The sequence below is a fragment of the Vitis riparia genome, chromosome 8 (assembly GCF_004353265.1).
Source record: "Vitis riparia cultivar Riparia Gloire de Montpellier isolate 1030 chromosome 8, EGFV_Vit.rip_1.0, whole genome shotgun sequence".
In the NCBI taxonomy this organism is placed as follows: domain Eukaryota; kingdom Viridiplantae; phylum Streptophyta; class Magnoliopsida; order Vitales; family Vitaceae; genus Vitis; species Vitis riparia.
The window spans coordinates 16,663,130-16,686,492 of NC_048438.1; the positions used below are offsets into that span (position 1 = coordinate 16,663,130).

A 23,363-nucleotide genomic window follows, 5' to 3' on the forward strand; every position below is an offset into this window, starting at 1 on the left:
AAGAGCTCTTTATTTATAAGTTTTTAACCTCAAGCATAAAAAAGTACACCAATAAACTTTTCTCAATTGAGTTTCAATCAACTGGCTGACTAGTCATTAGACAATTAATGTTTGATAGGTAATTGTTAGAGATTTGACTAGAACTTGACTAGGAAGAGGTACCCATCGACTAAGAAGACATTTCTCTCGATCGGGAGAGTAATCTTTTTGGAAGAAAGAGAAAATTTTTGCACCCCTCAACTGGTATTTGATTGAGAAAAGGTAACTAATCAACCAATTCTTTATTTGGTTCAGTGGGTTCAGCCTATCCTCCACCTATTGGACAGATTTTGTTCAAAAACCTATCTTTTTCCATCTTTAATAATTTTTATAAAACAAATTTGAGAAGTTTTTTTTATTGAGGTTTTGGATTAATACTTGAGTTTATAGAAAAAATACGATTTTTTAAGTCTAAAATGAGTATGAAAAAGATGCATTTGTGAATTAAAATTCCTAAGTGTGCCCAAGTGATCACCTTACATTGAGCCTCTATGGTTTGAATAATCTTCATGCTCTTTTGAACTTGCATCTCTTAGATCGTTAACTTGATTTCTCATTTGAATTTTTTTATTAATACTTGAAGTTTATCTTGATTTGATATGTTAGTATACTAAGTTTTCATCAAAACATAATTAGGGGAACCTTTAGACCAACAATTATTTTTTATACTTGTCCCAAACCCAAAATGGGATGGGTAGAAGGATTCTCATTAAACATAATAATCTTGTTCTTGGCACACCCCATCAAACTATATCTTTGATGTACCTCCAACTCTAATTGGTCATTTTCTTTCTCAGGCTTTAGGTTTTTTATTTTATTTTGTAAAATAAGTAATATAAAAAAATAAAAATTTTGATTATAAAAATTAAATTTATGGTATATGAGTTATGCATCTCCTATATAACTTAAAATTAATATAGATATAAAAAAAATAATAAATAATATATCTCACTATTCATCCTATAATATGTTTAATCAAATATAGAATATGTTAAGTTATAAAATAACTAATCATATCTCATAATCAACAAAAAAAAATAGTATAATATTTCACTTCTTATTCTATCATACTCTATATCCCCAAAACCAAAGATAGCTAAAGAGAGAGGCATATGATTGTAAAGAAGATGATATGATGAGGTGAGTGTTTAAAATTGTAAATATGATGATATGAAGATAAATAAATAATTGATGAAGAATATGTTTAAGAGTGGTTTTAGAAAACGTTTTAAATATTTTTAATATTTAATTAATAAAATATTTTAAATATTAAAAATATTATATAATTTTAAATGTTAAAAATGTTAAAAAAGGCTTCTAGAATCATGACTTTAAATTTTGATTGTCCTTCTATTAGGTTTTTGGTAGGAAGATGGTTTGCTTTAACATTAGAAGTTACAATGATGTTTCAACTTTGACGCCACACGTGGCGTTGGCTTAGCCGCTTTGGTGCTGTAATCGACTAGTTTCTTTAGTTGAAAGTTTAAACCATGTGTTCAGTTACGGCCACGTGGAACCAGCATCCTCGTTGCATAAACGCATGCACTTTCTTCCCCGGTCATACCGGACGAGTGAATTTTAAGGAAGGTTCGATGTTTTAGGAAAGTTTGAAAAAGCATCGAACGGGATTCTGAGATTTTGAATTCCCTTGATGAACAAAATCGATACAATTTAAAAATCACGCAACAAATCAACCAAAAGAGAAATTCCAAAGAATCCAAATCCACTCAACCCATCCAAACAAAATAAATTTACAAAAACGACTCACATTTTGGAATTCACTTCATCAATCTCTGCGATGGGTGTTCCTCAGGCCATGCAAACCCTAAGCGAGAGAGCAGCATTCACGAGGGAGTCTCTGCAAAAGAGCCAGACCATCACGGATAGTATGGTCGCCATTCTCGGCTCCTTCGATCACCGCCTCTCCGCTCTCGAAACCGCCATGCGTCCCACTCAGGTGTTTCTTCATTTTCTCCTCGTTTGGTTTCCGTGAAAATTTCAGGAAAGGACAAGAAAATGGAAAGAAGATTGCGGGCTTTATGAGTTCTGTTTTTTTATTCTCACAAAATTTGGGTGGAAAAAAAAACAAATTGTGGAATCTAGGGTTTGCTTCCGTGTCCATTCGATTTGTGGGTTGAATTTTTTTACGGCGACAATGAAATCCGCCTGACTGCTTGATTTGAATAAAAAATTGTTAAAAGTGTTTTGATATGTTAATTTGGGTTTGATTTTGGTAGATAAGGACGCATTCGATTAGGAAGGCCCATGAGAATATAGATAAGACACTGAAGGCGGCTGAATTGATACTGGCCCAATTTGATCTCACCCGCAAGGTTGGTGTCTCTTTCCGGCTCCTGTTTAAATTGATTTTATGTCATTCTTGATTTCAGTTTGTCATGTTGTGTATATTTTAACATAGTTGAAATTATTATGAGCTAATGAATTATGCTTATTGCTTAACAATTATGTACAATGATGAGAAGCACTTCCAGGACTCTGCTTTTAGATTTTCATTCATCTGGTTTGTAATACTCGATCAAAAGATTTTGCATTTCCCCCCTGTTCGGTTAACTGAGAGAACTCATTAACATTTTATACAAAATCACATGCAGAGACAAGTGTTAGGTTCAAAAATGAGTTGCAGATTGAGAAAATAGCCCATTCTATAGCTTGGTGGTATATCTATTTCATGCTTTTAATGTTTATAAATGAGACATAAATGGGGGTGAGGCCAGATAACAGGAAGGTAACTTCCTTATAGATTGTGGTTGTATCACAAAAGAGGGAACCTTCTCTATCTGTTGGGTGATGGAATCAATGTTTTGAAAACCGGACTTGGTAGTCTGACCGGTTGTACCGTCTATTGGTCTTCTTCTTAATCTAGGTAGCCTCTTTCAGCTGTTTTGAAGTTGAACTGGTCAAGAACTGACCAAACTGGCTAGCTGGTTTTACCAAATTTGGCCGTTTTTACCAAAACTGTTCATCTTGGATCTCTTGTCTAAAAAAGAGAACTACTACAACAATTGGGCTGCACACTCTTTTAAATATATTATGATCTAGATTCTCTTTATTATATTATGATTTAAATAATATTATCTACCAGCTTAATAAATCCATATAAAAAATATGAAAATTTTGAAATAAATATGAAATTTATTCACACTTATTTATAAGATGATAAATATGAAAATAATTTAGGTTAACGAATATGATAATTTTTAAGATGATAGAATGTAGAGTATGTAGTTGTTGAAATCTAGATTAAATAATTAAAGTTTATTTCATTTTGGATATATCTTTCTAATAATAAAATATTATAATTTGATCTATTAATATTAAAGATAAAAAAGATGAGGAAAATCTTTAAGTTTCTTAATATATATATGCCATTAAACTAGAAATGCAATTGACACACAGTGTATAACTATACATGGTCTATTAATGGGAAATGTCACACATTGGATAGGGGAGAAAGTTTCTGACGTTATATATGTATATGCTCCTCTTAACCTTGTAGACGTGTTTTAAAGTTATGAGGACCCCTTTAGGTTCAAAGCAGACAATATCTACATGGTTGGGTGTGAGTCGTTACAAATGGTATCAGAACCGATCTTTGATCTCAGAGGGGGTTTGTTTGGACTCATAAGGGGTGTTTGTTTGTTTGACCCTATAATCCCATGGGATACAACGAGAACGTTGTGTCTGTATAAGGAAGTATTTGTAATGTCTTACATCGGATAGGAGAGAAAGTTCATGACATTATATATGTATGTGTTCCGCTTAACCTTGTAGACCCGTTTTAAAGCCATGAGGATCTCTTTAGACCCAAAGCGGACAATATTTACATGGTTGGGTGCAAGTCGTTAAATTCCCACTAATACACCATGTGTAGTTATACACCATGTGCCAACTACATTTTTGGTTTAATGGCATATACATATTAAGAAACTTAAAGATTTTCCTTATCTTTTTTGTTTTTAATATTAATAGATCAAATTATAACTTAATATAGTTATTTTAAATTTTAATAATATATAAATTATATATTTATAATATGATGCTAATGTCATGGTTTGATTGGGGTTGAACTACTTGTCCCACTAATACACCGTGTGCCAACAACATTTCTGGTTCAATGGCAAGTTCAATTCTGAGAACATTGTTTTCAATCACCTTGGACTATGCTATTTTGGAAGTTTGAAATAGGTTTTAACCAAGAAGTTTGAAATAGGTTTTAACCAATGTAAGGCTTCTCTATTCATCAAAATTGTGGACCATCCCAGTCTTTCCCCATATCTTTATGCAAGCCAAAAAGATTGCATAGACTTTTAAACTAATTAATAAACTAAATGATAACTAGAGTTTATTGTTTTTATTAAAAAAATGTAGGTTGTGTTTTTTTTTTTTGGTTATTGGAGGGTGTGTTTTGTTGGTTAGTGGAGCTATTAAATTATTGTTATCTGCCAGAAGTTTTTGAACATTAAGATAGTGTCAGTCTTCTCTTCTCTGAATACTTTGATTTTTCCTTATTGCGTGTGGTGATTAACATCCATTATGTATGGTAGCTCCAAAACAATACTTTATAGCACATATGATCTGTTTCTCTATGTTGATCTCAATTTTTCTTCAACTTTTAGGCGGAGGCTAAAATACTGAGAGGGCCACACGAGGATCTAGAAAGTTACCTAGAAGCAATGGATCAACTGAGAAGCATTGTTCATTTTTTCAACTGTAACAAAAGTTATAAGAGCAATGCTGGAGTGCTTAATCATGTCAATAACTTACTTGCAAAAGCTAACTTAAAGATAGAAGAGGAGTTTAGACAGCTCTTGACATCTTACAGGTTTGTTCTTTTGCATATACTCAGTGTTACTATTATTTATGATTTCTTGGTTGGAACCCTGGCAATCTCATTCCTGGAAGTATTGTGCTTTACAACAAATGTTTCCTGACATAAATTTTCTGAGATGAATGGAAATTGGGTTTTTTATTTATATTTTGTTTCTTGTGCATGAAACATTTTTTGGACTTTTGGCAAGTTCTAATTCTTTCAATCAGGGTTGAGTAACTGTCTTTTCATTTGTAGCTGCTGAAATTGTATCTCTTTTGGATTTCAGCAAACCAGTGGAACCTGATCGCCTTTTTGATTGCCTCCCCCACTCTCTACGACCATCATCAGGGTCACCTGGGCATCAGGGTGAAGCTACTGGCAAGAATCCTTCTTCTACCAATCACTCTGAGCACAACAAAAGCTTAGAAACTGCTGTTTACACTGCTCCAACTCTTATTCCACCCAGGATTCTGCCATTGCTGCATGATTTAGCCCAACAAATGAGTCAAGCTGGTCACCAACAACAACTCTACAAAATTTATAGGTGAGATTTTTTATTTATTTTTTATTTTTTTAACTCACTGTTTCTGATGCATTAGCATTGCCCAACAATTTCTTTTCCTAGTATCAAGGATTTTTATTTTTTACACACACACACACATATAATAGAAATATATTTGAGAATTGTCATCATCGAATCCCACTTCAATGCTATTTTTTGTTTTTATTCTATCTGTAAGCACATGGTAAGCAATCTAAAGTGATTCTTGTTTGTAGTTATCATTTTAGTTTTGGATAGGCACTTTGCCTATAGTCATCATCAATTTCTTCATAAGCTGGGAAAATTGATAGTTAATATGTTTATAATCATGCAGAGAAACCCGTGCTTCAGCTTTGGAACAGAGTCTCAGGAAATTAGGTGTGGAAAAACTTACTAAAGATGATGTCCAGAAGATGCAGTGGGAAGTTTTGGAGGCTAAGATTGGAAATTGGATTCATTTCATGCGGATTGCTGTAAGGGTTTACTAGGAACTGGATAGGATTATTTTGTGTGTGTGTGTGTGTGTGTGTATATGTATGTATTTTCTCTTAATCCAGCCATTTCATCATGCTTGTAACAGGTCAAATTGCTATTTTCTGGGGAAAAGAAAGTCTGTGGTCAAATATTTGATGGTGTTGATTCTCTCAGGGATCAATGTTTTGCAGAAGTTACTGCGAACAGTGTAGCTGTGCTCCTTAGTTTTGGAGATGCTATTGCCAAAAGCAAGAGGTCCCCTGAAAAATTATTTGTTCTCTTAGACATGTATGAGATAATGCGAGAACTTCATTCAGAGGTATGATTTATATAACTAGTTGCATAAACACTGAATTATGGATACTAAACTAGCCAGCAGATTGGAAGTTGATTTTGGTTATGTGAAGTTTTAGTGAGCTGCTTCTAAGGTTTCCCATAATTTTGGAGGAAAAGCTTTGTTGCAATTAATGGAACCTATATGAAACTACTTGAGCTGTCAATAGGCAGACAACATAAAACAATTTTCATCATTGCTTAGGATAGAAAAATTGCACTTTTTCCCCCAATACCACTTGTCTCCTATTCTTAAAAATTGCAAGGTGCACCTAAGTTGGAAAAGTCTCCTATGGCTTAGGCACGAGGTGCAGCACAAGGCATGCACCTGAATAAAGTGAAATGCGAGTTATGATGTATAGCAATTTTATAAATATGATCCAAAATCCAATCCAATCAACAAAAAACTTGAGATTTCAAATATTTAAAAGAAGCATTCAACAAAAAAGTAATGAAATAATATAAACTTCAATATATAGTTAAAAATTTCAAGAATAAAAGTGTTTAAAAAGGAAAGGTAAAGTAGATGAGGTGTGGCTCTCCTACAAAGTGCATGCCTTGGCAAGTAAAGCACTATAACTGGGGATTAGTTTTGCCCTGAGCCTAGGCATGCTTTAGGCATGCCTGTCGCAACTATTTGTAAATGAATAGCATAAATAAATGGCTTAAAGGGTTTTAACAACAAAGATCAAAATTCAGTTTGTTTCATCAATGGACTATTAGCAGATAATGCTTAATTGCTACTATGTTTTTATTCTCTTTGTCGGTTGTAAAATGAATTTGAGTGATTCACGGTCACACCCACAGATATATACACATATCAAGAAATCACTCTTGTTTGTTATTCATAATTGGTTGTTCTATTAAACATAAAGTGTACTTTGGGAACAGATGCAGATTGATATACATATGCATTGTTAAACTAATGCAGATTCTGTTTCTTCTTCTTTTTTTCCCCTCTTGGGGTGTGGGGGTGGTATTGGTGTTCATGTTGGGGGTGAGTGTAGATTGAAACAATATTTGAAGGTCAGGCCTGTGTCGAAATGCGGGAATCTTCATTGAGTTTGACAAAGCGGCTAGCTCAGACAGCCCAAGAGACATTTGGTGATTTTGAAGAAGCCGTAGAAAAAGATGCCACAAAAACTGCTGTTCTTGATGGAACTGTGCATCCTTTGACAAGCTATGTAATTAATTACGTGAAGTTTTTATTTGAGTAAGTCTATATAACTGTGCTGTCCATCTCATGCTGTTGATCCTTTCATAGACAGAATCTAGTAAAAGCATATGTTGCCCTATTATTCCTTGATATGTTCATCCACTTCCAATGAATTATTTGTCTTGATAGATTTTGGAAATGTTTCTCTGGTCTGTTGAATTATTCCTTAAGGTTTGTTTTTTTATTTTTTTGGACTTATTCCTCCTGACTAGTTCGTTCATGGATTTGAACATTCCAAATCCATTAGTTTATGTTTTCAAGCGTTTCAGTACTCACTTTCTGTTTTCTAATGTCATGTTATTGCATCTATTCCCCTGTTTGGGTTAATATGCTTATATAGCTCTATTGCACTTTCATTTGGTAATGTCTTGTTTCCAGAATATCTGACTAATGGATATCAAATGTGCACAGCTATCAATCGACATTAAAGCAACTCTTCCAAGAGTTTGGCGAAGGGGATGCTGATGCTCAATTAGCATCTGTGACAACACAGATTATGCTGGCTCTTCAGAATAACTTGGATGGGAAATCCAAGCAATATAAAGATCCTGCATTGACTCAATTATTTCTTATGAATAACATTCACTACATTGTCAGATCAGTGCGAAGGTTTGTTCTTTTTAGCTTGATTGTTGATCTGAATTTATGCTGTGTAAATAGTTTCTCCTTTTTATTGTTCTCATCCTTAGGTCAGAAGCAAAGGATTTGTTGGGGGATGATTGGGTGCAAATACACCGAAGGATTGTACAGCAGCATGCAAACCAGTATAAGAGGGTATCTTGGGCAAAGGTTTTGTTCTTTGACCAAACTTGATATAAAATGTCCATGATTTGTTACTATTTTTCCAGTGCAATTTCTTTTTCTTATTTAGATGATGTTTGTTTTTACCCCACCATTCTACTAGCTTTATAGATGTGATGTGTACCTCTCTATTCCTGGAATATGATCTTTTGATCCTGTAGAAATTTACTTCTCCATCGCTCACTTAGAACTGTCATGATACTGTTTGTTCTTCACCAAGGGTATGGTTGACACACACAAAAGATTCTTCTGTCTTTCCCTTATTATCTGGATTCTGTTGATGAGTAAGGGATGAGGGACATGCTGGACACTATACTGCCACAGACGCATAAACATAAGACATTTATCTTTCAAGTGTCTATCTTATGCACATGGATTAGTAGGCTTTGTTGATAGAGCAGCATGATAATTATTGTGGCCTTCTATATGGTCTGGATTTTTTGAATTTAGAGCTTGCGTACATTTATGTATGTTAACTCTTCCCCAATACTCATTATATCTTTGTATGCACTTAACTAGTTTCATAGACATCTTGATACTGATCTTCCTAAAAATTAAGCTTTTTTGGGGAATATAATTAGTTCTGGATTGAGAATCATTTGGCAATATTTGCTGCTTACTCTTATGGTATATATCTCTATAAGACAAATTGCTTATAGTTGTAGGTTGTTGGAAATTGTTTGTTTCCATTGAATAAATTGCAAGACTATAAATTTTAACCATTGATTGGGGACAGCAATGTGATAAATGTCATGCTGTATTACAGTTTGGACATGAAACCCTTGTTTTGTTCATGGTCCCTGATGTATCTTGATATTCAGCTATAAATAAATACAAGAGGCAAATATTTGAGAAAGCCATTGAAATGTAGCCTTCTAAGATTGTGTTGTACAGATCTACATTATTGTTTCTGATTAGCATCACTTCAAATATATGCTTGATTTTGTCTCACACTTCTGCTAGGAAAGTTAAGTATCAATCATGCTAAGCCACTGATATTTCTTGCTCTACAGATTCTGCAGTGTCTGTCCATTCAAGGTGCTGCTTCATCAGGTGGTGGTGGTGCGATTGCAGAAGCTGGTAGTGGCAGTGGAGTTTCAAGAGCGATGGTGAAAGACAGGTACAAGACCTTCAACATCCAGTTTGAGGAGCTTCATCAAAGGCAATCTCAATGGACAGTTCCAGACAGTGAGTTGCGAGAGTCATTGAGGCTGGCAGTTGCTGAAGTTCTCCTACCTGCCTACAGATCTTTCATTAAACGTTTTGGGTATCTGTTTTCTCACTCTCGTGACCTGTTCTTCTAAAATTCCTGTTGCTTCCTTATCCCTTGATTGTTCAAATGTGGTTTGGGTGTTACAGGCCTATGATTGAAAATGGAAAAAACCCGCATAAGTACATCAGATACACTCCTGAGGATCTTGAGCACATGCTGAGTGAATTCTTTGAGGGGAAGACCCTGAATGAACTAAAGCGGTAAATATACTCAAGAACCTCTCAGTCCATGTGATGGCTAACACTGTTTTATTCTTTGTACTATGATGTGATCAAATAAAAGCTGGGGTAGCCCTTCCTTTCCCACTGAACGCTTTTATTAGTGTTCTGAAGTTCTGTTGTTATTTAACTTATTCTTATTTTTAAACTGCTGAAGTATATTTTCTAGGTAACTTGAAGTATGAGTTAGCTATATGGGTTTATTCTGGTAGATTTCTTTGGGCAGAATTTGGGTATATCCAAACTTAAGGCATACCCCATCCTGCTAAAAATTTGTTAAGATTTGGAAATAGGGTAGAAAAGAAAAAAATAAAAAAAATATATATATATAAATATATATATGGGAGAAAAGTCATGTTTTTGTTTGATTATGGATTAAAATGGGATGTAAAAATTGATGAAAATTTGATGCATTTTGTAACTCTTCATTTTATTCTTAGAAAGTGAGAATTTAGGAGATGAGTATCGGAAATTTTAGCGAATTCAAATATAGCATTTATTTTCTATCTTGTTAATTTTGCATTTATATTCTTTTTTTACTGAACCTCCTTTATCTTTTCTCTTACATATACTAAAAATAAATACAGTGAAGAAGGGAAAAAGAATTAAGTAAATAAGATACGAGTTCAAGAACCAAAAAACCATCTTTTTCCATTACATCTCACCATTCAAAAAAGAAAAAGTAGAATTTTAACCTAATTTCTTTTTTGGAATATTAAGCAAAGCAAAATGGCAATGAAAAGAGGTTTATGTTTTATATTCTGTCTTTCATAACCCTGAGTACATATGTTGGTGTGTGTAAATTTGTGGCCTCTAGATGCAATATAGTGTGCCTTGTATGAAAAATATAAATGTTAGCCCAAGGCGTTCTCCTAATCAAGTTTTGATGATAACAAAACAAGTCTAAAGTTACTAAGGGTTAAATTAAGTTAATTGCTTCAAGTTTTCTTGAAAAATTAAAGAAAGTTCAAACAACTCAAATAGAAGATTCTTGTTAATGGAAATTTGAGCTTATTGAAGACTTAAGAAGGCCTAGGAACAATTGTAAGGTTGTATTTAAAGATGATGTGGAATTTAAATGATTTAATCTTGTTTTCTATATCATCTGAATCAAAATTTCATCTTCTACTTAAACTTTTTGAAGAAAGGAGTCATCACTTGAACATTTTTTTATTTGGTAGTTATAACTTGAACTGTTACTAACAAATTGAAAGGACTCACAATATATTTTAAATTTTGAAAATGACCATGTTCATGTTACAACTTGCAGTATAAACAATTTGAAAAGCTTAAAAGATGAAGTAGATTAATTCAATTTTTTTTTTGGTGATCGTGAATGCTTCCTAATTAAATTTCCTTTTTGTAAACCATTTTAATTATGCTTCCAGGTGCAAATAAAATATCTTCTGCTACTAATAACAGGTTCTTATAGTCATGATTCAATAAATGTTTGTAGAGACCTAGTTCCTTTTGAGGAAGTGGATTGCAACATGGCCAGTGATGTAAGAGTAACTGGTGTTAGAACTGATGTTGAGGCAAACTGTTCCTGTTATGCACATGGTGCCAAAAAGAGAGTTTGGGAGCCTCATTGTCTTCACTGAGGTCTAAAGAAGTGAAGGAAAGCCATCAAATTGGCTGCCAGTTAGATTCCAACTGGGATATTGTTTCGGGAAATGGTAAAATAGATAATGCATGCTTTGCTGGATGCTCCTTGGGAGCTACTAGAAATGAATCTTTGGCTGAATTTTCCCTAGGGATATTCTGGCCAGGAGCTATGTAGAGAAGAATGTTGAAGATTGTAGGCCACTATCAAAAGATCAGCTTGGTGCACTTGAGTCATTAAATATTTTAATACACTTAAGCTTTTAAAAATCGTCCTTTCTTGAACTTAAATCGATCACATCTTCATAAGGTCAGATGATTTCATGTTTTTTTATCAAACCCTGATTTTAATTCTTTCAAAATATGCATTAAAGGGTTTATATGGTGTGAAAGATTCTTTCCCAGAGGTTTCTGACCTCGGTCTAGCCTTTTTTCTTTAGTTAGAAACTGGTCAAGACAGGGAGGAATTGGTTGAGCCAAAAAGGCTCGATCAGTCTAGGTGCACAAAATGCATCTCTAACTTCTAGTAGCATTTTTTAACTGGTTACGGTAGGAGGCTCAACCAGTTGCTCAATCGGTTGAGGTCTAGAACCTCAACAGTCACCTGCAAGTACATTTAATGTACAATTGCCAATGAACTAGTTGAACCGATTGCTTGACCAATCAAGCCCAAGTTATGGGTTCTTGGGTTTCAGAGCTACTCACCTATATATTGAGTCTTTTAAGAGCATTTATGAACAAGAGATTTTGAAATTGGGATAATTTCCAAATGGATTTTGAAATCATAACTTGAATTTCCAAATCATTTCGAAATGGTCCTTCAGCTTTGTGCAGTTGTTTTCAAATGACCCTAACTTCTTCATTTCAGCTCCGATTTATGCACCGTTTGAAGCATTGGACTCCTGACTTCCCGAGCTTTGAAACAATGTATAGCATGCCCAAAATTGACCTTGGGAAGTGCTTCAGATTTTACCTTAAACTCAGAGTATGTGTTGCTGCCAAATTTTGAATTCTAAATTTCCATGTCAACTTGATTGCATTTGTTTCAAACCTCCTCCATTATAGTTGCTTGCCCTTTATCTCACTCCATAACATCTGTTGCTAGTATTTCATGTCTATGAGTTACTCATCACGCCCTTGCTTGGACTCGTCATGGTTCACAAGTCCTGAATCTCTTTTTTATGCATGTTTAACCGCTTCTACTTCCTTGGATGATAATGAATTTTATACTCATCATTTTTTTCATCCCTTAAACCTGAATTAGGCTCAAAATAGAAGTTAGATCCATAACTAGGGTCTTAGCGTCAATTTGATTTAAGTTGGATGATTTGAGTTTTTTTATATTCCATAAATCATGTCATATATGTGCTATTGAAGCACATATTTTGGCTCCAATCGGGTCTCAAGTTGTCTCCTCGAGCTTGGTTTTATTGTTTTACTAAAGCCGTAAAGAGGTTTGGTCACTCTCAGTGTCAATTTAACCATACTCTATTTGTAAAACACACACCTGAGGAAAGAACTATCGTTATCATCGTTTATGTGGATGACATAATTTTGACCGGAAACCATAGGGAAGAAATAGGCAAACTCAAGAGTTTTCTTACCTATGAATTCGAAATTAAAGACTTGAAGAGTCTTAAATATTTTCTTGGGATGGAAATTCTAGATAAAAATAGGTATTGTAGTCTCCCAACATAAGTATGTTCTAGACTTGCTAAAGGAGACTAGGATGCTTGGTTGTAAACCTACAAACACATCTATGGACCACACTATTAAACTAGGAATTATTGAAGGAAGTTCTCTAGTGGATAAAGGGAGATATCAAAGATTTGTGGGGAAACTCACCTCTCTCTCACACACAAAACCAAATGTTGCTTTTTTAGTCAACGTAGATAGTCAATTCTTGAACAATCCAATTGAGGAATATATGAAAGTTGTGTATCGTATTCTAAAATATCTCAAAATGACTCTAGGAAAGGGACTTTATTTCAAAAGAGCACAAAAAAGAAACATTGAAAAATTTTCAAATGTAGACTAGGATGGTTCCGTAACCGATCGAAGATCAATCTCAGGATATTGCACCTATGTATGGAGGAATTTGGTTACTTGGTGAAGCAAGAAATAGTCTATTGTAGCTTGGAGTAACGCAAAAGTAGAATTTAGAGCTATGACACATGGAATTTGTAGAGGAATGTGGTTAAAGAGACTCTTAAACAAGCTGAAATTTTTAGTAGAAGATTCTATAAAGATGTTCTGTGACAATCAAATTGTCATAACTATTGCTAAGAACCGGGTTTATCGTTATTAGAAGAAGCATGTAGAAATAGACCGTCATTTTATAAGGAGAAGATAGAAGAAGAGACAATTTAATTGGTTTACACTCCAATAGCTCTCTACATACCAGACATCCTTACCAAGGCACTTTCTAGAACCAACTTTGAAGATTTGAGATTCAAGTTAGGAATAATCAACATTTACAATCTAGTTTGAGGGGATGTGTGGAAATTTAGAATTTACAGCTGGGTTAACAACCATGTTATCCCAAATGTTGTTGTTTTTTTCAGCGATATTTTGTCGATATATCGTGTATGAGTGTAGCTTGACATGATAACTGGCATGGATATCTCGACTGAGGGAGAGATCATTTTTTCTTGCCATTTATTGAGGGTTTTTTTGGCAAAGTTCCAGATTTGCACCAAAATTCAGATATATCAACAATTTTCAGCCACGTTAGCATGTTGCATCAGCGATATTTTTCAGCTTTTACTTAAAAGTTTTGAAATATGGGCCTGAAGTAAGAGACACACCCATTTTTTTGTGACAACTGATGGAGCCTAATTTTACATGTGATGATACTTGGGGCACCAACACTTCAAATATGGGAATGTTTTCTCTTCACTTTCATGCAAGTTGGGGAATTGATCTTGAGACCTTAAGAATGAAAAGGTTTGTCCTTGCCACCAAACTAACTATACTTTGCTTATACAAGCACATATTAAAATATATATATATAAATTACTTAAAATAAAAAAAGAGTTAATTTTAATTATGTCTTTTATATAATAATTAGATATAAGATAAATATAAATTTATAAATAAAATTATCAATATTTTTAAATAAAAAATACTAACATATCGGCATTTCTTTTATATCATTTGAATATCCAAACTAAATATATTATCATTTTAGTTTTTATGTATTATCAAATTCAATATATTATTGTCAAATGTTATAATTTGTTTTATCAATATTTTTTATTAAAGTTTCCATCAATAGTTCCTTATATATCCCGATATATCCATAAAATCTAACTATTGATATATCCATGAAAACTGATGTTTTCATTCTTGGTGATAGTTGTGACACAACTGTGTTGTTGTATTTCTAATTTTAACTTACTCCCTTATTTTGTGAGAGATTTTTTTCTCCTAAAATCAAGAATTAGATTTCTTTTCTAAGGCAGATGACCTCAATCATTTGTGTATAAATATCGGTACTATAATCAATTTGCAATATAGAGAAAAAGTATTTTTTTTTCCCCTCAAATTTCTATAGTTTTTATAGATTTCTTGTAGAAGTTTAGACTGTTATGATAGTTTTAAATGTGTGGATAGTTTTCTTTTCCTTCCATAGAATATGGTATATGAAATGCGCAAGTTTTCTATCTACTTTTGGTATAATTTGTTTATATGGATATGGATTAACCATGTAGTACCACCTACGCTATTTCATCAGTACTAGTGGAACATGGTATTCACTCATAGCTGCCATCAACAATTCATTCCACTAGCCAAATCACCCATATTGTGCCATCAATCACAGGTTCCTCAAGCATGTTGAAGTGTCAATTATATGTCTTATAGCATACTGTCAGAAATGTAATTATAATAGGAAATTATTTTGTTGAGTGTTTTTTCTATTAGTTTTTCTTTTTAATAGTTAAATTTTTTTTCCATTGGGACTTGAACCTGGTAGCTCCCACAAACCCTCCCCAACCCTTTACCACTTGATTCCAGCCCCAAGGGTGAGTGTTTTCTCTATTAGTTATTACACTGTCGAGGACATTTGACTTAAGATACCATCTTGTAATGTAAACCCATCTTAAGTCCTCTTCTAGTTCTTCCTAATACATTGAGCATTTCCCTTTTCCACTAGATGCAGGTTTTTGGATTCTGCATGAATAATGATTGGTACCATATTTGACCTTAGAATCCTTCCTCCCCATCTACCTGCATGATTTAAGGATTAGAGAGTGCAACTGTGACAGTTTTGTGCTTTCAGTGGAGATGCTATTAATGAAGTTGGTCCGCACTAGTAATAGGATGACCAATAAATGCATTTTGGGGTGAGGTCAAATTGAAAACTGAAAACAAATCCATCTCTGGCAGCTGTCTTGCCTTACTTTTGCCAAAAAAGCACCCATTTCCATGCTGAAGCACCAGCTACTACTGTAGAGGGCCTAATCTTCATACACTATGTGAGCAACTTATAATCATTGTTTCTGTTTCTGTTTCATTGTAAATAAATTCCTAATATGATATGGCAATAATTTTGTTTGTGAGTCATATTCTAGGCAATGAAGATCACATGAATGAAATGAAGTTATTACGAAGTTAGAAAACAGTGGTAAATATAAGGTTATCTCATGTTATAATATATGTGCACACAAATGCATTTTAATGAAAAAGTGACATATCTGATAAAAGAAAAAGGAAATCTTTTCCCATTGCCCCTTCATCCATAGTCCTTTTCTTGGAAAATAGCAATGCGTTCAGACCAAGCATAACTGAGTCATATCTTAAGTTACCTATATATGTAGATGCATACACATTCTATTTTCTTTGGAGATGTTTTGAATCTCCAGATCACTGAAACTCTCTCTTGCTTTTGGTTGGTGCTCTGAGCACCTTTTTGCTGCCAACTCAACAAACACTAACAAGATGACAAGATGATTTTGATGGTTATTTACTAAGCTTGCAGTAAGATAAGGACTTTTCTTTTTATTACCTTTCCTTCCTATTTGGTCTGTGATTGACAAGGAAATAAAGATAGTTCTTGATTATAATCAGGAGTGTCTTTTTCCTTCTTCAATCTCATACTATGCTTTATTCTTCATTTCTATTTGCCTCTTTTTGACCTAAGAATCTCTCTCTCTCTCTCTCTCTCTCTCTCTCTAGTGTGTTTTTTGATTTCTAATGAATATCACACTCTGAGGAGAATGTCTTGAAGCTGAATGCCTCAAGTAAAAGGGATGATTCAAAATAGACAATTACTACTTGAAAAGGCTCTCATAAGAAAAAATGCATATCAGAAGCAACGTCAAGGACACTACACTTATAAATGCTTTACAATAATATTAGCTGGGAAAGAAGTGGCATCCACAAAGTGGAAAGCAAACAATTTCTGCCTGATTTTGGATGCAGAAAATTTGGTTATTTTTTAGAATTACTAGAGATGGTGTCATTGACAATTGAGGGAAAGGAAACACTGGAGAAAGCAGCTTTACCTAGATGCTTTAACTGCTAGCGAAACCAAATACTCAACCATATGATGTTGCTCAGGTGAATGCTGATCTGAAACTCAATATGACCTGATAATTCTTAGTTCCGTCTTATCTATTGTCCTGCATTTTTTTCCTTTTTATAATGCAAATTGAATATTCTTTGTTGACTGATAATTTGATAGATGTCTGACATGTCATGAGAAAACACCTGCTGAGAGATCAAGCAGGAGAACAGAGAGGATCCATGCTGTGCTTTGACCTCAAGAACCGAAGGAGTTTAGTAGTCGGGAGTTATTGAAGAAACCAAAAGAAAATTATGGTGAGAACATGGAAGAAAAGCATAAGTTGCATGATTCTAGGTTTCATTGACAGGACACGATTATTAAATTGGAGAAAGAATTAGAGGCTAAGTTATTTACACTAGACATATAGCACAAATGGTTAAGTTTTCTTAATCTGTAAAAAAGTGATAATATCCTTATAAATGTCTCACATTTGATCTCATGTTTAACTAGTAAATTTCAAGAAATTAGTTATAAATCTTCCATTGAGATGAAATTATATTGATAACATTTTGCCTTTATATTTGGTTTGCTGTAGAATTACTTTTTATATCAGAAGTTGGTGGAAAAATGATATTTCTCTTTCTGGGATAAGGACATGGTAACATTCTCCCAACTTCTGCCTTAGATCCTTTGGCTGCTTCTGTGTTTAACTGATGTTATGAATGATGTAATTGGGGAGGGTAAAGTAAATTGGATTGTAACAATAATGACACAACTTTGGCGCTCTCTCTCACACACAGATGCTCGGTTGCTTACTCACTCATATGTGCATGCTCACATGCACAAATAGGTTTTTAAATGTTTAATGCTATTATATTTGTTATACACATATAACTAGTTTGTTTTAGAATTTAATTTTACTAATAATTGTCTCTCACGTGCTTGTCCAATATTTATATATATATATATATCTGTATCTCAGGCACACATAATTAGGTTGATTAAAGGTTTGTTGCTACTATATTTGCTTTGAGGTAGGTTTTCTTGGCCTTCATCTTTGTCCCTTAGCACCTTGAACTTGAATCAAATCACTCCTCCCACTCTAATTCATTTTTTTCCATTGCAGCCCACATTCAAAATACCAAAGCCTTGCAAATTGAAGGTGATAGACCCAGGTAAATCTTTGCACTGATTCTGTTTCTCATTAATAGTGAGTCTCTGTCATCCATCACTACTCAAAGAGGTTCATATGTTTTGCTTTTTCTTCAAGTTTCATATTGTTATAGGGTTTTATTTGTTCAACTTAGCCAAAATTTTCACTTGCTTATTCTGTTAGATTCTTACATCAATGGAAATTTCTGAGTGAAAGCATACTCCGCCTGCTCAGCTTGCCACTTGGGGCAGCCACTTCACTCACAGATTAGCATTTCAGGTTAACAAGTTAATAGCTGTGTTCCAATCATGGTTATTGATTTTGAACTACTTCAAGCAGGTTAGCTTTCAGTAGTAAACCTTATTTGCTAGAGCCAATGGTATCATAATATGTTAGATTGCAAATTGTAAGCTTTGCTGAAGGTGTCTTCAATGCTGGATGGCTTCTTTGTGTGCAGAGACCAATACAGGTCTGAGTTCGCCAGTAACTCTCATTTGAAAGCAATCGGGGCTATGGCATCATCATAGCCCTCTCCTCGATTAAGGACCATACTAAATTGCTTAACATAGTCCTGTACACTTGCCCTTTCATTCATTTGGATATTAAGGAGGGAAGAATCCATGTCTCTTCTTTGCTGAAAAGAACACATATGTTGAGCCACAATTGTTGTGCACAATTTTTAAGAAAGAAGAAATAGACCTGCTCGAGAGATTATGGAACTAAATGAGGGGTGGGCTTTGCAGACTTGTTGGGAATGCATTGCAAAGCCCTGCATCAGGATGATGAGCTGACAAAAATGCATTAAATGGTCAACCAGGTCTCCCATGCCATAATATGGATGGAATTTTGGAAACACAAACCCGGTTGGGATTCTTGCATTAGTGAACAAGCTGTTGACTAAGCCCCGAATGATTTGACTCACAAATTATTGTCTTCTTCCCATTCATAGCATCCTTTGAAGTTCATCCAACTGCTCTTCAATAGTGCCTTTTTCCTTGAAGGTATGAATAGCCTCATTCCTTACCAACATATCTTCTTCCAAGGTTGGGGGTGACTCTTCTTGGTGAGATTGATTTGTCTCATGCAAAACGATACTGTCAAGGGAGAAGTAGAACTATAGAGTGTAACAATGCTTGAAGCTCTTAATTGTCCTTAGCCAAAGTATCCCCTATTTGAGATAGAGATTGCATTCTTTGCTCAAGCCGGAGTTGTTGTTGCTCTAGCCATAACTGTAGTCGACAAAGAGGCTCTTCCCCTGAAGGGCCCCTTCCATTGTAGTGTAGGGATGCAACTTGGCTAACCCGACCAACTTGAGGTTTGAGTTGGCATGGGTAATATGTGAAGGGTTTGAGTTAGAAAAATACCCAACTTGAGGATATCAGGACGGGTGAAACCTGAACCCATGTTTTATTTAAAATATGAAAAATATATATAAAAAAGGGATGACAGAACTTTATCCTTTACCTTTTACAATTGTAGGATACTAATAAGTTTATCATTTTTGTTTAATTATTTAAATATTTTTAACTTGAGTTTAGAGTTATTATTTATATTAAATTAGCAATTAATAAATATATTTGATAGCTTTAAGACATCTTTGGCATTTATGGTTGATATTTTATAACTTCGAAATAAATATTTTATTTAGCGAGAAACTCTATTATAGGTCTTTTAGTTGCCAATATGTATGACAACTTTTAGAAATTTGAGTTGTCTGTGGGCTTAGCATGGGTTGAGAATTCCCGAAAACTATTTCCAAATCTCCAACATTTTCAAAAAATTTAATTGAAAGTTGTCTTACAATTCCAATTGAATTTTAAAAGTTGTTTTTTGCCAAAACATTTTTCCATATTTATATTGAAATTTTGTCTTCAATGGACAACTTTTAATTGATGTTATTCCAATTGATATTATAAAAAATAAGGTGGTAGATTTAGAAATAATTTTTAAAATATCAAATTTAAAAATTTTTTTTTTTTTTTCAAAAATCTGATAAACAACCTCAGCACATGATAGCCTTCCAATCCATCCTACTTAGAGTGCTATGGGTGTTGTGGTTGGGATGTCACTGAAATAACCTCCGTCCTCTCTCATTTTTGCGGCCGGTGGTTATTCTCACTGATGGTGCCAAGACATCGAGTATTTTCTCTTCTTTCTGCTCGATTTTATAGATATTTTGGGAACAAGTTACCAAGTGGTAATATTATGGGTAATGGAGTGAGAGTGGTAGGATCAACCACAGTCAGCTAGATGCCCATATCTTTGACAGATGGTATTCCTCAACTATGTCGGGTTCCTAGCTTTGTACCCCTTCTATCTAGTACCTACATAAATTCTAATTTTTTACAATTTTTATTGAGTTCTAATATTAGTCAATTTTTAAAGACAACTGATGTAAAAATATTGTTACCAAGTTTAAGTATCTGATGAGAGGTATTTTTTGTAATTTATTTTGAAAGGCTAATCATTTTAAAAAATAATTTATAAATATAAATATATTATATAACCATACTTTTTATGTAAAAATTATTATATATTTTTTTTAAAGTATCTGTTCTATTTCTATTCTTTTAAGACCTTTGCTTCTTAATGATTGTCCACTGGACTGTTAGTATTTTAATGAAATTGTTGCAGCTCTTTGTTTCCTGGATTGAAGAATGCTATTAATTGTCCAGGTTTTGGTCTTTATATTTTTTTTCCCTTATGTGATGGTTGAATTTTAGGTATATAGTGTGCATGTTTGCATATTTTCATAATTGTCAGAATAATTCTATAATTTTTTGTTTACATGGAGTCTATCTATACCATTTTCATGATACCAGAAAATTTCTAAGTTGCCCTCGTAGTTGGTATATAATTCACATCTCTTTTTATAATCAAAATTTAGTAGCTCTCAAAAAAGTTATATTTATTGGCTTATCTTCAACTTATGTTTTTTATTTTTATTTTTGGTTGGGTCTTCCCATATTCTCATGTGTTAAGCCCTTTTTCTTCTACTTTACCTAGTAAAGGTGAAGGCACCTTGAGCACTAGGAGATGGGTGCTTTTACCACTCATTAGTCATTTCCATATTAAATATAACAATAACCTGATGCATGTGGTTCTGAATCAGATGTTTATGTAATGATTAGCAAAGCAAACACAGTAGACTCTAATCATTGCTACCTGTGAGACTATTTGTTCAAATAATTACGAATAGGAAGCTTAAGCCTCACAAGACACAGTCCTATTGCTTCACTAGATGAGAAAACCTTCCTTGCTATATGCAAGCCAGTATTGGAGCGGCTATTTGTCTACTAGCCAGATTCTTCAAGACCTCGAATTCTAAGATTATAGGTTTGGCAAATAAAAAGAGTCTACCTTTGGATATGTCATTCATTAATTGACAGAAGTATGCCTTCCATACAAGGAAATATATGTGTGTGCATATGTATTTAGAGATATATATTACAGTTGCAATAAATCTTAGGCATATTGAAAACTTTTTAACTTGTGTTGAATTTTTTATGTGGTTACTTTTGTTCCAGATTAACAATAAGAAAATCTGTGCTTCATGATGCTGGTACTCTTGTTGGTATGTATTTCCAAGAGTCAAACCTGTGACTTCCAAATCTTATGAGAAGAACATGTTAAATTATCAAAGTTCAGCTATTTTTTCTTCTTTTATATATCTTGGGGACAAAAGGAAGTGTTTGTGCAACATAGTGTGCCTTCCTGGAAAATTTGCTCGTTTTAAAATATCATTGATAGTATGATTATATCAAGAAACTATCTTTTCAACTTATAGCAAATAAGAGACATGAATCTCTTTCTTTTATTTGTTACACCTATGATCCAATCTTACATGGAACATAAATCACTAGCATATCAGACAATGGAGCATAGATTGTTATGATATGGGGAATGGAAATGAGTACACAAAACAGTATATAAACTGGAACGTGGTAAATCGGTTAGGCTTAAATGGTCCATCATTTGGTTATTAAAAATTAGATTGCTGTAAGATAGTTAAATGCAATAATACCTTTTTTTTCCCATTTCTATAGAAGGGGCTATATGTTGGTAGTTCTCTCTCCTTTTTGGCAACTTTTTATTTTTTCCTTTAAAATGGATTGACCATGTAATGCCACAAAACTACTTATTTCATATTTCTGTTATTCTTTTGGTATGTTATAACTGTTGATCCAGTTTGCTTTAAAGACTTGTATCCTCTTGCATTTTGTTAACTATTTGTAATCTTGTTTTGTAAAATTCAATGATATATGAAGGATGTATGGCACATTTGAGATTATATGATCAATATCATTGGTCAATAGGATCACCTCTCTTAAGGTTTAGTTTTTGACCTCTTCAAGCTTGTTTTCTAATTGTTCATTTTTCTTAGTTCTTTTTTGAAACCTTAAGCCCGCTTCCTTGTTTTTCAGCTAGTTTCATTTGGAAATCTACATCCCCACCTAAAGCAAAAGCCTTTTGTATGGTCAGTGGCAAATAAGCAACACCAACAAGAAGCTATAGGTGAGCAGGCCTTATAAAGGTTTTTGCTTAAATTGTGTTTATGTGCTTGTGGCATGGTGAATCAGTTGGTTATAACTTTCTTCACTGCCTATTTGCTTTAGGGATTTGTTATAAGTTGTTTGCATAGCTGGGATAGACAGGGTTTCTCAGAATTTTGACAAATAGGATGATTATCTCTTTTAAGGAGTTTGGGAGACTCCCTAGAGGTGGAATTCTTCGGTAATTGGTGAGCCTCACTTTGATTTGGATAAGGTCAATAATTTTGTCAAGAATTTGGTTGATTTATTTTCTTCTCTATGACTTTATATTTTTGAAGCTTTGAACAGGTACTCCCTTGAATCGCATTTTGCTATATTGAAACGAAGCAGTACCAAAATTTTTATAGGAGTGAAGTGAGTTGAGCATGTACATGTTTGTCCTGTATAGGGAGTGTATGTATGGAGTAAACTTTTATTCTGAGGAGATTTTTTCCATTGATTTATATGTGTGTGTGTGTGTGTGTGTGTTTGCATTTAATGGTTTGTTTAGTTGTCTGTTTCACAACAACAGAGACAGGTTTCATCTTGAAGAATACTTGCTGCATGTATTACTGAAAATTCCAAGTACCCTATTTCTTGAATAAAATTGAAGGAGATATTTTTTTGAGGGCTTGATCAGCATGGAAACAAGTATCTTTTACTAGCTTTATGGTGTGGTTGTGAGCAATTAAGATAGGATCCGACTGAGATGGTCCAGTTTTAGTCTGGACAAACCATTTTGCCCCAGGTTTCGCTTTTCAAAAGCCTAGGTTTTGGAAACTGATGTGCACCTTGTAAATTCTAATTAGTATATTGAACAACTTTGATAAGATTCCCTCTC

The 23,363-nt window shown here is 33.7% G+C and overlaps 1 protein-coding gene across 1 annotated transcript; it reads left to right on the forward strand.

The window, feature by feature from the left end:
• Positions 1 to 1,616: 1,616 nt before the first annotated feature.
• LOC117920824 (exocyst complex component EXO70A1-like) lies at positions 1,617 to 23,150 on the forward strand. Its single transcript, XM_034838471.1, has 17 exons — positions 1,617 to 1,996; positions 2,277 to 2,372; positions 4,677 to 4,882; positions 5,157 to 5,414; positions 5,746 to 5,884; positions 5,992 to 6,204; positions 7,226 to 7,431; positions 7,846 to 8,043; positions 8,124 to 8,223; positions 9,249 to 9,502; positions 9,595 to 9,708; positions 17,015 to 17,495; positions 17,820 to 17,871; positions 17,964 to 18,012; positions 21,518 to 22,322; positions 22,415 to 22,505; positions 22,607 to 23,150. The coding sequence occupies exons 1-12, from the start codon at positions 1,838 to 1,840 to the stop codon at positions 17,088 to 17,090; spliced, it is 2,019 nt and encodes a 672-aa protein (XP_034694362.1). The 5' UTR covers positions 1,617 to 1,837; the 3' UTR covers positions 17,091 to 17,495; positions 17,820 to 17,871; positions 17,964 to 18,012; positions 21,518 to 22,322; positions 22,415 to 22,505; positions 22,607 to 23,150.
• The last annotated feature ends 213 nt before the right edge of the window (positions 23,151 to 23,363 follow it).

Excerpts from the sequence above, each read along its gene's own strand:
- LOC117920824 (XM_034838471.1), top strand. The coding sequence starts at position 1,838 with ATGGGTGTTCCTCAGGCCATGCAAACCCTAAGCGAGAGAGCAGCATTC. Across the intron at positions 6,205-7,225 it reads TGCGAGAACTTCATTCAGAG|ATTGAAACAATATTTGAAGG; the intron begins GTATGATTTATA and ends GGGTGAGTGTAG. Across the intron at positions 8,224-9,248 it reads AGAGGGTATCTTGGGCAAAG|ATTCTGCAGTGTCTGTCCAT; the intron begins GTTTTGTTCTTT and ends CTTGCTCTACAG.